The 16,471-nt window shown below is 42.9% G+C and overlaps 1 protein-coding gene across 2 annotated transcripts in view; it reads right to left on the bottom strand.

The window, feature by feature from the left end:
• Positions 1-335: 335 nt before the first annotated feature.
• Positions 336-16,471, bottom strand: part of SMG6 (SMG6 nonsense mediated mRNA decay factor) — a 162,649-nt gene continuing 146,513 nt past the window's right edge. For both annotated transcript variants that reach the window (XM_075263595.1, XM_075263594.1), the window contains exons 15-19: positions 14,733-14,876; positions 7,727-7,874; positions 3,063-3,274; positions 2,742-2,823; positions 336-2,315 (exon numbers count right to left, since the gene is read on the bottom strand). In XM_075263595.1, coding sequence (XP_075119696.1) covers positions 2,185-2,315; positions 2,742-2,823; positions 3,063-3,274; positions 7,727-7,874; positions 14,733-14,876 — 717 coding nt within the window. In that variant the 3' untranslated portion in view covers positions 336-2,184. The remainder of the gene's footprint in view (positions 2,316-2,741; positions 2,824-3,062; positions 3,275-7,726; positions 7,875-14,732; positions 14,877-16,471) is intronic.

Raw genomic sequence — 16,471 nt, 5'->3', positions numbered from 1 at the left:
ATTTTTTCAAGAAAAGAACAGTAGGAAAGTAAAGACAGATCTATTCTAAGGGAGTAGTGGGTGCAATCTTGAGTATCACAGTAGACTTCTATATCATCAGGATCTGTAAGGGGGATAGGTGATAATACTGGTGGTCTCGGTATTCATGTACTTAACATTCTCACATATAATATCCTATAGTGAGGCAAAGGTTAAAATTCACAAAGCAGAACTTTAAATAAATAAAAATTATATATATATATATATATATATATATACAAAAGAATGAAACTACCAGATAAGAGTAAAACAACATTTATTAAGATATTTTTGTCAGGCAACACCAAATCTAAAAATAGTATACAACAAAAAATTCCAAGCCTAAAAAAAAAAAAAAAAAAAGGAAAAAAAACAATATGAACAACACGGCCATTCGTACAATACAGATGGGAAGGGCAATACAAGTGACAGTAACGGCGGTGCTATCTCTCAGGCTATGAGCGTGGACCTTGTGTCACACTATAGGTGATGTTCCTGGGCTTTGTGCTTATAGGGGGATTTATGGGATATTGAGGCTGGCTGCACTCATACACTATGTCCATAATGGATAAGCTCACTCTGAAAACAATACACTAAAGGGTTAAACCTAGCACCGCCACTTCTGAATAGCCATACCTGGTTATATTGCTTTACTAAAGCCACACGTACAGGAAATGTAACGAAATAAAAACTATAGTACTCCTTACAGAAGCTTTACGTCACCGCACACAGAACAGTCTTCACTTTGCCAACACAAACCCACGTCATCTCTTGTCCCTGCTCACAAACTATTTACACTCGCAAATCTGTGGAAAAGATGATCATAACATAAAAAAAAAATACTGATCGCTGCTATTATCTAAAGTCTCTGCTGTCTGACCAGCTATCGGCGTAGAATATGACCGACGTAATGGTCTCCGTCCACTAGAGTATAATCAGAGTCAGCCTCAGCTATCTATACTCTCTCCCTGGTTTCCAAAAAGCATAGCAAAGTAACCCTTTGACAGCCTTATGCCCTGCGCCTAGTCCATGCTCGCAACACCATGGCACAGCAGCGAGGCCGGCCATTTTCATCGACAAAAGGGTTAAAAGGAGCCACTGTCCAGGCCAACAAACACGAAGCCAGGACCATGTGGTTGATTTTTGCCTTTATCCCTACAGACTGATCTTATAAAGTATTAGGGAAAAGGATGACATCAGGACCTACAGAAGACTTTTAGGATTTTCAGATGTCAGGTCTTGGCTGGGAATGACAGAAAAGGCTGAGAGCGTTCACTGCCAGGGAAACCTGCCGAGAACATCTGTGTAACCTGGTGTGTGTAGAGATGAGGATCGGTCAAGTAACGGAAAAGCATTGTTGTACACTTTACAGAGCAACATCATTCTTCATGTCTGAATTTAATGGCCACACCTACGCATCTCCCTATACAACAAAGGGGTGAGGCTGGCTTCGTCAATCGAGAAGGGGGGAAAAAAAATAAGAAAACAGAAAAAAACAATGTACAAGATAGGAAAGAAGATGGGGGAAAAGGAGAAAAAAAAAGGAGGGAGAAGGCTGTGTATCTGCTGCTCCAACCTCTACTCCTGGTTCCAAACTATGAGCCGGGCTGGTAAAGAAATACTGACAACCAAAAGAAAGGAAAATTAAAAAATGACAGAAAGTAAAACCAATAAAAAAAAAAACTTCAACCAATAAAGAAATAAAAGCAAACTAAAGATCAAATACTTCCGGGTGATGCAGGCATCACTGGTGCACAAAGAAAAAAGGGAAAACCAAAAGGAGATGCGCCCCTGGCAGAAAACCTGCCAGTAAAATCCTGCTCCGGATTGTCATCTTACTAAATTCTGCACCCTCGCTGACTAGTCAGACCCAACATATAGTGGCAAGCCCCTTCTTTACGCTCTCCCACCCGCCTGAACAGACAAGTTACTGCAGGCTCACGATGGGGGCGCATGAAAGGAACATTATAGCCTTTGTTCTAGGTTATTTCGGATGATGGGTTGAGGTCCGGGGTGTGTGTGTGTGTGGTATAACATGGGGCAGTTGAACTGATGGTGTCAGGACTGACTGTAACGACCTCTCGCCCCGGCGGGTCACACACTGGATATTCTTCTCTTTTATTTTCTTGCACACAAGGATTCCTTCCTTTCTAATTCTTGGCTGCTTCACCCCACTTTGGCCCACTTGAGAAAAGCAGGGATGTCCCGCACAGGGACGTGACGGGTCAGGGCCTTGACTCTGAGGTTACGGTCATCGGTCAGCAAAACCACTTCTCTTCTCAGGCGTATTGGATCGTCTGAAAACAGAGCAGAGAGTATTAGGGGATGGGGTACGAAACCTGATGGGGGTGAGAAGAGGAAAAATGATAACTAAAAGGAAACGTGCAGCAAGTTCTCACAGGAGGAAGAACGTGGGAGCGGAGGAGAGCTATAGGGAGGAGGGGGAAGAAGCTTGTCACTGTGACACTGGTAACCATCCTCCGTGTTACAAACCAGAGGCCAGCAGTTGTCAGTATTAGGCCAGGATCTGTCTTTATAAACAACATAGACAGCTGTGGCAGGTTAATCCTATGACAGATGGGCCTGGGCAGCTCATGATGTCACTCTAATCTGCCACAACAGGATAGGGATGGAGGAACGGGAGGAAGTGGCATGACTTAAGGTGTTTATATAAGTATATTACGGGTGTCCAAAAATGAAGAAAGTATTTTGTAAGGCCTTACCTTTATTTGACGGCATGAAGTCCTTAGCATTGTCCTTGCAGTAATGCAGGCAGCAAGACAAGATCAAGTCATCGTTGTTTCCCTAAGAAACCAAACAAAAATGTCAACACGTAGAGATCTCCATGATCACTAGAGGCTTGCAAGCCAAGCCACTCTTACAAAACTTTAGAGGACTCTATACCCTCCCTTTGCTTTCTCTTTCCATTTAGTGAACACAAAGTACAACAAGATGAAGAACCAAACATGCTAGTAAGCCGGACTTGGACAGAAGTTATAAGGATCAATCCTACAGCACCAAATAAGCAGCGAGAATGAAGATACCTTCTGTCCAGAAATATCCTCGCTTCGGAACGCAATAGATTCCAGCTCATTGCCGCGGCTTGTTAGTGCTCTCAGAAAAGGGTCTCGAGCTTCAAATCCGTGTTCTAGAAACTGGATGGCCTTTCTGGCTTTCTCCTGCAGAGATCGAGCCTGCACAGCGCTGCGCTGATCAACATCTTGTCCTTTTGCAAGGCCGTCCAGTTCATGGATAACTAGAGAATAGGAAGACACACATTTTTGTAAAACTGGGGACAAAAAGTTAAAACTTGCTTTGATTCTACTCTAATAGACACGCATTTTAGCTACTGCATGGGTGGTCCTACCAAAGCAAAGATCTTCCTGCAAACAAAACAATGTCTGATAAAATACCACTGACAAAAATCCCCATCACCGCTTGTTATTGGCATCGCTGTATGTCCACGACTGCATACAATATGGCTAATAAACTGACCCTCAACTAGACACATGAACATGATAGCACAAGCCTCATGAAAGCAAATAATATACAGTGATGACCTCTATAAATGGCCTACTAGAGGGGGGAACCTCGTGAAAAACAGGGCCCAAATAATAAGGACATGGAAAATGTCCAAAAAATACTATCTGGTTTAGATCAGGAGAAGTGTTGTTAAAGAGGAGGTACTGTGTAAAGGTTTCATTGTACCTAGTGGGGACTTAAAAGATTAAAAACCGGTCACAAAATATACAAAATAATATCCTAAAAACCTGGGAAACCTGATGAATTAATTGTGAGTCAATGGGATAAATCAGGGACACTTCGGATCCTTCTTAGAGGGAGTGTCTCCAGGATGAAGCATATTAAATTAACCCCCCCATGAAATGAAAGGCGTTGTATGGGATAAAACGATACTTTAACACTAAACTATACACCCTATCCCCGCCAAACTTCTAACTAAGTTACTTTATCAAAAAACTATATGTACCCATATTGCTGGGGCAGTCATGAGGCTGCCCCAGGCACTTTGTCTGATTTTCCGGAGACATTTCGCTTCCCAGTTTCTGAAAACTGATCATCATCAACACTGCTCTCCACCCCATCATACTTACCTGTCTTCATGTCGGGATTTTCTGGGAAAGAAACGTCACTTCCTTAAGGGGGGCTGGCTCCTCCTCTTCTTGACATCTGCCAACCTCCCACACCTGTGCAATATAGCCTGAGTGCCGGAACTCCGGCTCTATTGTGCAGGTGCCGGTAGACGTGAAGAGGAGAAGAACAGAAGGAAGTGATCTCATGTGCCCTGAAGATCTAGACAGTAAGACAGGTAAGTATGGAGGTTGGGTTGAGTTAGTTATGTAGGGCTTGTAGTCCGCGGGCTAGCTAGGGAAACAGGGAGGGAGTGAGTGTGTGTGAGAGAGAGAGAGAGAGAGAGAGAGAGAAAGAAAGAGAGGTTGAAGGAGTGAGTGAGAGATGGTGGGAGTGAGAGAGGAAGGGGGCAGGAGTGAGAGAGGAAGGGGGCGGGAGTGAGAGAGGAAGGGGGCGGGAGTGAAAGGAAGGGGGCGGGAAAGAGAGGGAGGGTCGGGAGTGAGGGAGGGGTATGTGTGAGTGAAGAGCAATGCATCATGGTAGTTGTAGGCTAAAAGAACAGGAAGCTACCCATGTAAACAAATGCAAAGCATGCCAGGAGCTCCAACAGAAATCCAGAGATCACACAAAACACTGCTAAAGGTATTTGGGTGCACTTATTAACCAATTGATAGCACTCAAAGACCCTTTGAGGCTGGAAAATCCCTTTAATTTATTTCAGCTTATGCAATTGAGCAATTTGAAGCACTGAGGGCAGCCAAGCTGAAATGTCATCTGGTCCTGTCACTGATAGAAGGAAAGGCAGCGTATCACAGTAATGTGGGGCATAGCAGTTTAGTGGCCAGACAACTCTTTATTATAGCAAATAGATTAGATAGATACATGATTTAAGATGTGACAAGCATGGTCTATCAATTTGTCTTGAGATGAAGACCTTACTAATCTATACCAAGTATTATACACTTGAGCTATACACACTAGTATTGAGTGATGTCCGACAACCGTACTGAAAAGACACTGCTTGTTAGCTAGTACATCCAGACAGAGTTTTTTTTTTTTTTTTGGTTATGGACTAAACCTTGATAACCTATTCTTAGGATACCTTCAATATCTTCAATATCAGACAGGTGGGGGTCAGCGGCTGTATTTGGCACTGCAACTTATCCTCATGCACTTCAATGAGACTAAGCTGCAAACAGTCCATGTGACTGGTCATGATGTCTCTTGGACTGTGAAACGTAAGTGGCTGAAGACCTCACCGATCTGATATTACCTGCCTATCCCAAGAATAGGTCACCAATATTTTAGTCCTGAACAATCCCTTTAAGCAGGTTAGCAGCAGTTGAACGATGCTATTGAGTAATCTATGCCTATACAATAGTCTAACACTCTGATCAATTCAGTACAAAGAGCTCAATGATATATAAAGATACCTACTGTAGCTCATGGCTGGAACCTAAGCTGCTGGGAAAGGAACTACAAGTCACAGCTCTCACGTCATCACAAGATTATTTTGCTACAACAATTATAAGGAATACAAATGTGTATTTCACCGCGCTCTTATGCAAATCTAGCAATGCTGGGCTAGACAGACAGATGAAGATTTTTTTGTAGGCGGCTTATAAACAGATGGACCCAGTAGTATTTGTGTGACAGGAAGGAGCTTATAATGCATGCTCATTCCCCCCACAGGGAAGAAAGCGTGCTGAACTTCTTATTAAACCCACCCAAATACACCAGATACGCCACAGGGCTCCTTCTCTCGGTCAGGGAAAGAACTCCCAAATCCAGGGAGCTGGCCAGACCACCCAGTAACACCAGTTCTTGTGCCAGGGGCGAGTGTTTAGCAATAACTGGAACCAGTGAGAGATTGCACCGCTGGCTTTATATGGAGAAAAAGCCGTGACGGGGACGTGTGTTCCAGCAGCTGCTCACTCAGCTGTGTGACTCTGTACCAAGTCCAGCCAGAGAGCTGCACAGTACAGCAGCCATAGCCAGAGTGCAGTCAAGCACAAGGCAGCTGAGGGTTAGTGGCAGGAATCAGGAGCACCCTAGTACTCATCCCGCATGAACAGATCTGGAGACAGAAAGTAAGTAGCATATAAATAGTCACACATGGGACAAGTGTCTGCCCACTGCAATCTTCACAGAACATTAAGATGTGACAGACATAATAATTTCCATGAGCGGCCTCTCACTTTCTGATCAGCATATGACTGTTGCACAAGACAATGTTGTATGGTGTGTGTGCATACATATCCATAACCAGCAGGTTCAATCCGCGATCTTTGAGGCGATCTCTAGGACCAATAGACTATCTGCTCACTTATAGCAAGTAATATACAGTTTTTTTTTTGCACATAAGGATCATCTTATACTTCACACAATAAAGATCAGCTATCATGAACTGACTTTCTTATGGTAAGGTAACACAATGTTCTTGCTATGGCTTAACCTGAAGCCCCTGAGCCCTAGTACAAAATATATAACGGGGCCCCCATTTAACATGAGCCATCTATGATACTGGTGTCTTTGTACACCCTGAGGCTCCAGGGACTTGTAGCGCCCCCTACACTTCTGGTTCTTGCTAACAGATGTGGCTTCTGAGCAGGAATTGCCCCTCTATGACATCCACATGAAAATGGACATATGGTCGGTGTTTCCCTCAGGAGACAAATACTTTAAGTATTTTCTTAGACCTTCAGTGAACATTCACTTTTACACAAAGACCCCTCCATTTCCAAATTATTCTAGAATTAGGATCACCAACTGCAAAAAAGCACTAACTCTTCTGAGTGCGGGTTCACACCTGCGCCTGGTCTCCGCTTTGTTGGTTTCCGTCTTCTGCCCAAGAAACTGGACAGGAGATGGAAACCGGCAGTCGGTTTTCAAACCCATTCACTTGAATGGGTTTGCAAAGTGACCGCCCGTGAGCATCTTGTGCCTCTTCGCGACACAACCGTTTTTTTTTTTTTTTATGGGACACAAAAAAAACACGGTTTCACCTCGGAGAGGCACAAGATGCTCACGGGTGGTCACCTTGCAAACCCATTCAAGTGAATGGGTTTGAAAACCGACTGCCGGTTTCCATCTCCTGTCCAGTTTCTTGGGCAGAAGACAGAGACTTGCAAAGTGGAGACCAGGCGCAGGTGTGAACCCGCCCTAACTGTGCTCTTGTCTTACAATGGAATACAACATGATCACATTGGCTTGTTTTAGTATCCCCTGAAAGTCTGACTTGGCTAATACAGCCATTAATACACATCTAAATAGTCAATGCAGCTTCCTTTACAAGTACCTAAATTATTATTTTGTAGTATTTTGTACACCAAACCACTGGTATTTCAGGCATAAATGTCCCTTTAAAAGGGAGTCTGTCATCAGTAAACTGGTTGTAAACCTAGCCAGGACCTAGCAGAGGTGATGCCACACTTTCCAAATAAGCCCCATTTTCATGTAAATCGCTGCTTTATTAATATGCAAGTGAGCAAAGAAGAGCTTTAGGTACATATTTGGAAACAGTAGAATCACCACTACCATGTACTGGGATCAGGTTTATAACCAATTTACTGCCGACACTCCCTTTAAGAGGACACCACGACTGCATTGGTGCTCTTACCTATAAGAGGAATAACTAGTATATAGATCTGACAAGACAGAAGCTGCTGCAGCCCGGGGAGGTGGTTGATAAAGCCATTTGTGTCAGGAACCAGGAATAAGGGACAGATTTCCAGCTCCAGGGGTCTTGTCTTTCCATCCAGGACAGCCTAGGAAGATAAAATGAGTGAAATGTTTCCACTAATATGCGTCTAGAGCCAGAAAGTAGAACAACAGGTATTTAACAATTGGAATTGGTAATAAAACATTTTGGTATGGTGGGTAATTTAATAAAGTAAGCGACTTGTTACAATAAAAAGAGGCCCATTGGTAGAAATTGGGAGAGGGTGTAACCTATGACCTATCTCCATTATATTTTTGGGTAGGAAGGGGCAGAAGATGAGAGCACTAAACATGTCCAAGTCATTGCTCCCCTATATGCCTAGATTATAGACCACTGATAACCCGCGATTACCTAAGTATACAGGTTATTAAAGGGAGCCGGTTATATGAAAATGCAGTGGAACCTGCAGGGATCGAACAGATTGATATACAGTTTTATCAGAATAGTTTCCCTGTAACTTGTCACTTATATCATTGCTCTTTTCATGCTTAGAAACAGTCATGTAGCCATAGGGCTCGTAAATCAGAGATTGACGGCTATGGTCATGGAGGGCCATCAATTACAATGTAGGACCACCCCCCCATGGCTCGATGACCGTCTCTAAACATAAAAGGAGCAAATCTATAAGTGAATAAAATACAAGTTATACGGAACCTTTCCTACAAACCTCTATAAGAAGCTACCTGCAGACTAGATGGCATGGCTCTGTTTAAGGATGGGGTCGGGGGAGTCTGTATTAAATATATTAAAGCACATTTTCTGGTCCAACTGAAATCCAAACATTGGCTTTAATGGCTGGTACGTAATTTGCTAAAAATACAATATCATGTAAAAACCAAAGGTGTTGGTCAACCCACTCCACTATTGCGAGTTCCAGCTCTGGGGCGTCTTTGCACAGGCTGTGACTGTCTGCACGTCCCCTCTGCAGGATGCACTGACCGACAACGAGGTCACATCATACCGAGCCAAAAACAGGCAGCAATAAGAACTGAAGCTTGGACGGCGGGTGGTAAAGGGAAGCAAAGCAGTCACAGGGTAGCAGGGCAGTCGGGAAGTCTGTGGCATTTCTCCTCCTGCAGGGTATTGTGTTATAAATAGCCCAGAACTTCCTACTCCACAGGTTCATAAGGAAACAGTATCCTGTACTACCGTCTGCTTATACTGCCCTGTAAGTGACAGCATTGCATCTCTGCCGCTTGCTCTCAGCAAAGGAAGAAGCTACTTAATGTTCATAAACATCCACAAGTCACATTGCTTTAACATAGCCGGTCTGCATCTTATACATCGAAACAAGTTTTAGCTCAGATACAATATGCGGCGTCAATAACTTTTATAGGCCCATATTTCTTAGTTATACCTTGTCCAGCCATGCCCAAGGGCATTCAGTGTGGCTCATCATAACATGCCCGACTGCTATTTTCTCTCTTGCCAGAGGCTGGCGTATCGGGGTGGATTGACAGAATCTCAAAGATCTCACTATATTTCAATTAGGTGTATGAAAGGTGAGTAACCAGGCTGGTTCTGGGCAGCGGGCCAATTGCTGAAGGGTACACATGTGTGTTGTGTCCCAGAAGGGCTTTCACCGGAGCTGTATTACAAGTCGCTCGGCACAGATTGCAGGGTCCAGGCATATGGTGAGACAGATGTGCCTGGCAAGGATTCAAGGCTACAAAATGAAGAATTATGGAAGTAAAGGGCCCTGGGCACTAACAGAGGTGGGGGCAGGAAGATGAAGAACAAATATCTTTTCCCCTTTGGTATCAGTATAAGCTCATCTGGAACGAACATACTCTGTAAAACTTTACATTCTAAGCCCCACCAAACAATGAACATTGACAGGGGCCTGAAAGCATCTCCAGGCAAAAGAATTCTATCACAAGGATCTGGTGTCAGTGTATCAACACGTCCCATAATGGAAAATATTTTACCTGTGCGTTACTCCATAGGTGAAGGAAATGTTACAATTACAAAAGGGAGTTAAATATTGATGCCTCCATCGCCCCATACATACTAGTAGCGAAACATATTTTGCGAATGACACATTTTGGCCACTTTTTGTCCCTCTATACATGTCCTGACATACCTGCGTAGACACTGGATGGGTCATGGCTGCAGGCTGTGATGGGATTAACGGGGGCCACGTCACAACAGGGGCAAGCGGGCACCACCTTCAGCCAGTTATAACTGAATTACTAAAAATTTGCTAAAATGTATTTTTTTTTTTTTTGCTTATTCAATCATTTTACGAGCAGGAGTGATTCATGCAACAACTGTTTGCTTTCTCCTGAAACCGCACTGGGAAGGCAGCTGCAAAAAATCTGTTTCCCTCCTCTATTATACACAAATCATTTCTGCTGGTAAAAGTAATTAACTGGTTAATGCCAGGAATCAGCTGATAAAGCAATTCTGTAATAAGTCAGAGCCACATGGCAAGTGACCGAAGTGGGTGAAACTTGCCAGTGGCTATCCATTGTAATCTGCAGTAGCAGCATTGGGGAGGAAACCAAACAAATCCCATTGACGTGCGGCAACTTAAACCTGCGCTGTGGGTTATTAACCCGCAACATGTCCATTATTTTCAGGGGTTTCATCTATTATTTTCATAGGGTGCAATGCAAGGGATGAAGGCTGCGGGGTCTTGCAGCAATTCCTTCAGGTGTTTGCACACTGCTGCCACCACCACCACAGATGTTTGCAGGTAGTTGTGTAGCATGTCAGTAGTGTGTGGTCCGAGCCATAGAAGATTTAAAGGGCCTCGGAGGTGGAGCTCACAAGGTAAGATTTCTACATGATCTCATATGAACTAGAACACTATGGCTTATAAAGAGAGAGGACATCAAATCCATGTATACAGGTAAAGAGAAAAAAAGACAAGTTTCCAGCAGATAACTTCTGGAGAAAAACCAAGAACATGTGTAAAAGTCATTATCCCCTGCTATCTGGTGAGTGTATGCGGTCACTGGCATTTAATGTATAACACAATGTATTCCTGGAAGCCCACGGGACAGTGATCTTCATAACAACCCAGAAACCGAGCAACGCCAATATAGAAGAGGGACAATGGGCTCTTCATGCAAATTTACCTTCCTGCGCAAATACAAGCAGCTTATGGCGTCACTACTGGAAGGCCCCGGTCATGCACACACGTGGGGCACAACTATAGCTATATTTCGCTATTTATATACATATAACTCTTATTACCTCCAGTCAAGGGATATACATAATCACAAAAATATGTCAGGCAGACAATGGGGCAAATAAACTAATAATAATGCACCAGAATGATGTAATTTGCATCAAAAACTTGATGTGCAGATACACCTTATTTGCTATGTGTTTTAGGCCCGGTTCACACCCGCGTTCGTGTTTCCACTTGGGGACTTCCCGAACAGAAACCTATAGGCATTAAAAAGTGGTTACCTAAGGAAACCACATAGACTCCATAGACTTTAATGGGGTCCGTGTGGTTTCCGCACGAATCATGCGGAGAGAAAAGTGCTGCTTGCTGAACTTCTCTCTGCATGTTTTGTGCGGAAACCAGATGGACCCTATTATAGTCTATGGGGTCCGCAGGTTTCCCAAATAACCACTTTTTAATATGTATAAGTTTTCGTTCGGGAGGTCCCCAAGCGGACTCCCCAAACGGAAACCCGAACGCTGATGTCTAATAGGTGGGCAGAGGTTAATATACAAAACTGTACTACACCAATGTTTATAGCTATATTAACGCCAAGCCTGAGTCAAACGATTTGTCCCACTCAGGCTTGAAGTTAATATTCAAAACTGTTCACTAGAAAATGTGCTAAAATTCTCGACAATGCGCAAAATTTTGGAGGAAACCAAGTCCACTAAGCCTCCATGAACACGCATAGGTGTACCCTCCAAAGTATTGTTCAATGATACATTCTGTTGAAAACAGAGCAGTCCGTATTCTGCTCCATGTCATCAGAAGCTTCGATAACTTTCAGTGGTTAGGTGGCATTCACACTACCGTTGGATTCCGTCAGCAGTGTCCGTGACTATTGTCCGCACAAGTTATTAGCAACGGACACTGGCTGGTCAGTCTGAAATTTCCATTAATTTCAATGGGATTTTATTTTTGTGTCCTTTAATGTCTGTTTACACCCATGTCTGTTTTTTCAAGTGGACAAAAAAATCCTACATGCAGGACTTTTCTGTCGGGTTGAAAAAACAGACAGCAAATGTCCGTTATTTATTTATTTTTTTTACATTGAAGTCTATGGGCAACAGACTTCTAACGGGCAGTAACAGTTACTATCTGTTATTTTGTGTCTGTTTAGTTTCTGTGCATGCTCAGAAAGCATCAACAGCAAAAAATCCCACAAAAACAGACACTGACACTAACTGATACTAATGTGTCCATTTTTTAATTGAGCCATTAAATGGATCAGTTTAAAAAACGGACACATTAATATCAGTTAGCGTCAGTTAATGTCTGGTATGATAGGCGTCTTTATTTATTTATTTTTTTAACCTCTTCAGTACTGGGCCAATTTGTGGTCCAGGACCAGACACATTCAACTAATGTTTGCGTCTTTTTTCGAGGGCTTTATTTTTATGTTGTTTTTATTTTCTCATGTGTTTTAAAAAAAATTTTATATCCGGGAAAATATAAAACACAATAGGTGGAAAATTGTGTCTGGTTTTCACTTTATTATTATTTTTTTAATTTAATAACACAAAGTCACTGAAAAACTTTATAAAATAAACCTTCCCTGCCATCTCTCTGGGAGCTCCGGCTGAAGTTACAGCTGGCTCCCAGCTGCACGATCTCCGTGCAGCTGCTGTGTTCTGATTGGACGTACCTGTACGTCCTGTCAGAACTAGGCAACCACTTCCCAGATGTATATAGTCTATGGGCGGTCCAGAAGTGGTTAAACGGACATCTTCATAATGGAATCCAACGGTAGTGTGAACCCTGCCTTAGCACACAACTCTAATGATCCACATCAATACATGGTGCACAGGGAAATTCTACATTAGCAGCTCTTCAGGTTGTGTTCACATTTTGACACAGGTTCCTTTAACTTAAAGGGGTATTCCCATGTGCATGACTATTTTCAAGTTTGTTGATAAAAGTTATACATTTTTGCAAATATAAGTCAAACATTTTCTCTAGATATCTTGTGGTCGCAGTTTTGTTGTTATGACCGGTTGCCAATGGATATGACCATGACTGCAGGAACTCTCTATGATCAGAAAATCAGCGATAATTTCCTTATTGATGCTGGATTATCTTTCCATACATATAGTGTCCCTGCCTGATAACTCAGCTACAATAAGAAAGTCATAGCTGGGTTCCTGACAAGTCCCAGACCATAGAAAGTTTCTGTATCAGTGGTCGTACCCATTGGCAACCGATCAAGGCAACAGACGGTCACCGCTAAGATAGTTACAGAAAATCTTTAAAACTCTGCAGAATTTTTAACTACATATGTTTGAAAAAATGTTTAACTTTTAATTATATACAATTATAGATATGATTATGTACACAGGAATACCCCTTTAAAACTGGGGGGAAAAAAACGCAAACAAAAACACTTGAACAATCTGAACCCAAACTGCCTGGTGTGAACCCAGCTTTAATCTGTACTTCCCATTAAAAAAAAAGCCAGAGTATTTCAAAGATCCTGCAGCTGGACATCCTGGGGTTTGTGTGGTGTGCAGTATTGAAATTTAGATTTTTTTCCTTTTTATACAGACACTGGACTCTGTCTCGTTGATTCCCACGTTAAATGGATATTGAAGTCTATTGATGACCCACTTCACACTGTACAGCGCGATGGGCGCTGCTGTGGAGAAGGACGTTCCTGACTGACTGTCAGGAACGCCCTTCTGACTGTAAAGATCTACGGTACCGGGACCGAAAGCTCTTTACCCGGGACATAGATCGGGAAAGCCGACAGTGCGCTGAATTCGGCGCACTGTCGGCTTTCCAACAGTATATAACACTGCCTGTGCCCAGATCCATGAAACAACCTCTTTAACCCACTGAAGCAACATCAGCTATTTACTTGTTGGGCTTGTAACAGTGATGGGAAATCTGGCACCACATAGCGGGCCGCAGTAAAAAAAAAAGTCTGCGGGAAAAACTGTGGCGGCAATACTTCGCTGTTTTTCCTGCAGCGCTTTTCACAGAAAGTCCGCAGATTTTTCTTCTGTGGACTTGTTTCAATCATACCTATTGGGAAACCACTGGTTTCTCCATAGGTATAAAAGACATTCTGAAATTTACAAAACCGCAACAGTTTTGGAAATCACAGCGTGTCTGCGGTGCATTTTTTTCCTGATGGTGGGGATGGGTTTCACTAGAATCCCATCCAACCTGTAGTGACTGTAAAACGCTGCGACGTTTAAGCCACATGGGGCACCGGCCTTAGGGCGGGTTTACATCTGCGCCCGGTCTCTACCTTCTGCCCAAGAAACTGGACAGGAGATGGAAACCGAAAGTCAGTTTTGAAACCCATTCACTTGAATGGGTTTGCAAAGTGTCGGCCTGTGAGTCTTCTGGTCTCTGAGGCAAAATCGTTGTTTTTTAATTTTCTGGACACAAGGTCGGACATGCAGGACTTTATGTCTGGTTAAAAGAAAATCGGTTTCGCCGCAGACCAGAACAAGCTCACGGGACACTGACTGCCGGTTTTCCATCTCCTGTCCAGTTTCTTGGGCAGAAGACGGAAACCTACAACGCGGAGACTGTTGCATATTTTTCATACCACACATTCACACTGGTAGGTTTTTTGCCTCAATATGTCCCCACATAATGACAAATTAAACAAGTGAATTATAAGACCTGACCGAAATGATATTTTTGCCCTACAATGTCCCTGCCTATAGGAAGTAACCCTTTCATCTCCACGCTCACACTAGCTATAAGCATTACCTGAATCTTCTGCTGCCGACGTTTCTGCTCCTCCACTTTCCTCGCCAGGGCTTGCTTCTTGGCACGTAGCTCTCGGAAATCATGCTCTGCCCCGCTGCTTTCTGGCTCCGAATCTTCAGCAAACGCTTCAATGACTACATCATCCTGGTTTAAAAACAGGTTTATGAGCAGTTAGTGTAAGATTTACAGTGCATCACCTGCATAAAATGTACACTCTGCATCACCTGAGAGATTAACTTTCAGCATTTACAGGCAAGATTTCCGCTGGTCTTAGAACAAAACACTGGCATGTAATAATTCATACAACATACGACGCTATATCATGCATTCATTTCAGAAAAGTCCATCGGGAAAGGAGAAGTAAAGTACAGCTGTGGCGTTAGGATATGGTCATTTGTGAGTGCACAGAATCTTGTCATTTATGCAATACATTTATACATATATTAATTTTAGCACTGAATAAGAGGCAGATTCTGGATAAAAATCAGCTCCAAATTCCACCTGAAAGTGGAAAATTGGAGTCCGATGCTGAATTTTTCAGCTAGTGGAGAAGGTGCGTCACGCTCGATATTCAGGTGCATTACGCTTAATAACTCCCATTGAAGTGAATGGGAAGCGGACACATACCGCCTCAGGCGCAAAATTTGTTGAAGCGGAAAAATTCAGCTTCAAAATCCTGGAGCTGAATTTTTCAGCTAGGAAAACTTCAGCCTTGTGAACACACCTTTTACACCAGGTTCACAACTGTGTTTGGGTTTCCGTTCTTCGGGTCTATGAAAAGCGGAAACCCAATCCGCTTATTAAGCAGTTACCTATGGACCCCCATAGACTATAATGGGGTGAGCCGGGTTTCCATCTATTTTTTAAGCACAACGTGGAAAGGAAAACAGGCGCAGGTGTGAACCTAGCCTTAGTCAGCCATACACAATAGTAAGGGAGCCTTCACATGGAGTAAACACGCGTGTATTTTTGCAAAGTGCACGTGTAAAAATAAGACTCCCATTGACTTCAATGACATTTTACAGGTGTATTTTGCAAAAATACACGTGCGTTTACTCCGTGTGAAGGCTCCCTAATACTGCTGAGGGTGTGACTGTAGTCAGTGCTTTGAGGAGACACGTACATGTACATTCTCTATAGTAAATTTTACAATGTAAACCAAATTTTCACAAATCTCATGTAAACGCTATGGACATTTTCTGCGTATAAATGACGTGATGTGGATCTTAAAACATGCCTCAAGGCTCATCTAGTTTGTAGAGTTTAGGAGTGAAATTCACAATGAATTCTGCATATTACATAGGCAAATTATATGGGCTCAAGTATAAGGCAGGGAAGTGGAGTCTGAACTGAAATAAGATATATTACATTTATTGAAGACATAAATACTGCCAGTTACTGGACAATATTATTTAGAATGATGTAGTTATTAGAGATGAGCGAGTAGTATTCGATCGAATTCCTCCCCCGCCAAAGGTCTGAGCACGCAATAAATCTCCCAGTTTCAGAGAATTGGGTCTCAGCGCACCTGAGACTACTTGACGTACGTGTACGAAAGGTCGAGAACCACTGATCTGGTGGATATTGTTCTTTACAAAGAACATATACCGTATATATTCTAGTATAAGCCGACCTGAATATAAGCCGAGGCCCCTAATTTTACCACAAAAAGCTGGGAAAACTTATTGACTCGAGTATAAGCCTAGGGGGGAAATGCAGCAGCCACGGGAAAATTTTAA

This window comes from Leptodactylus fuscus, chromosome 2, assembly GCF_031893055.1.
Source record: "Leptodactylus fuscus isolate aLepFus1 chromosome 2, aLepFus1.hap2, whole genome shotgun sequence".
NCBI lineage: Eukaryota > Metazoa > Chordata > Amphibia > Anura > Leptodactylidae > Leptodactylus > Leptodactylus fuscus.
Note: the sequence above shows the minus strand (reverse complement) of the source record. Positions and strands in the feature narration are given on the sequence as shown.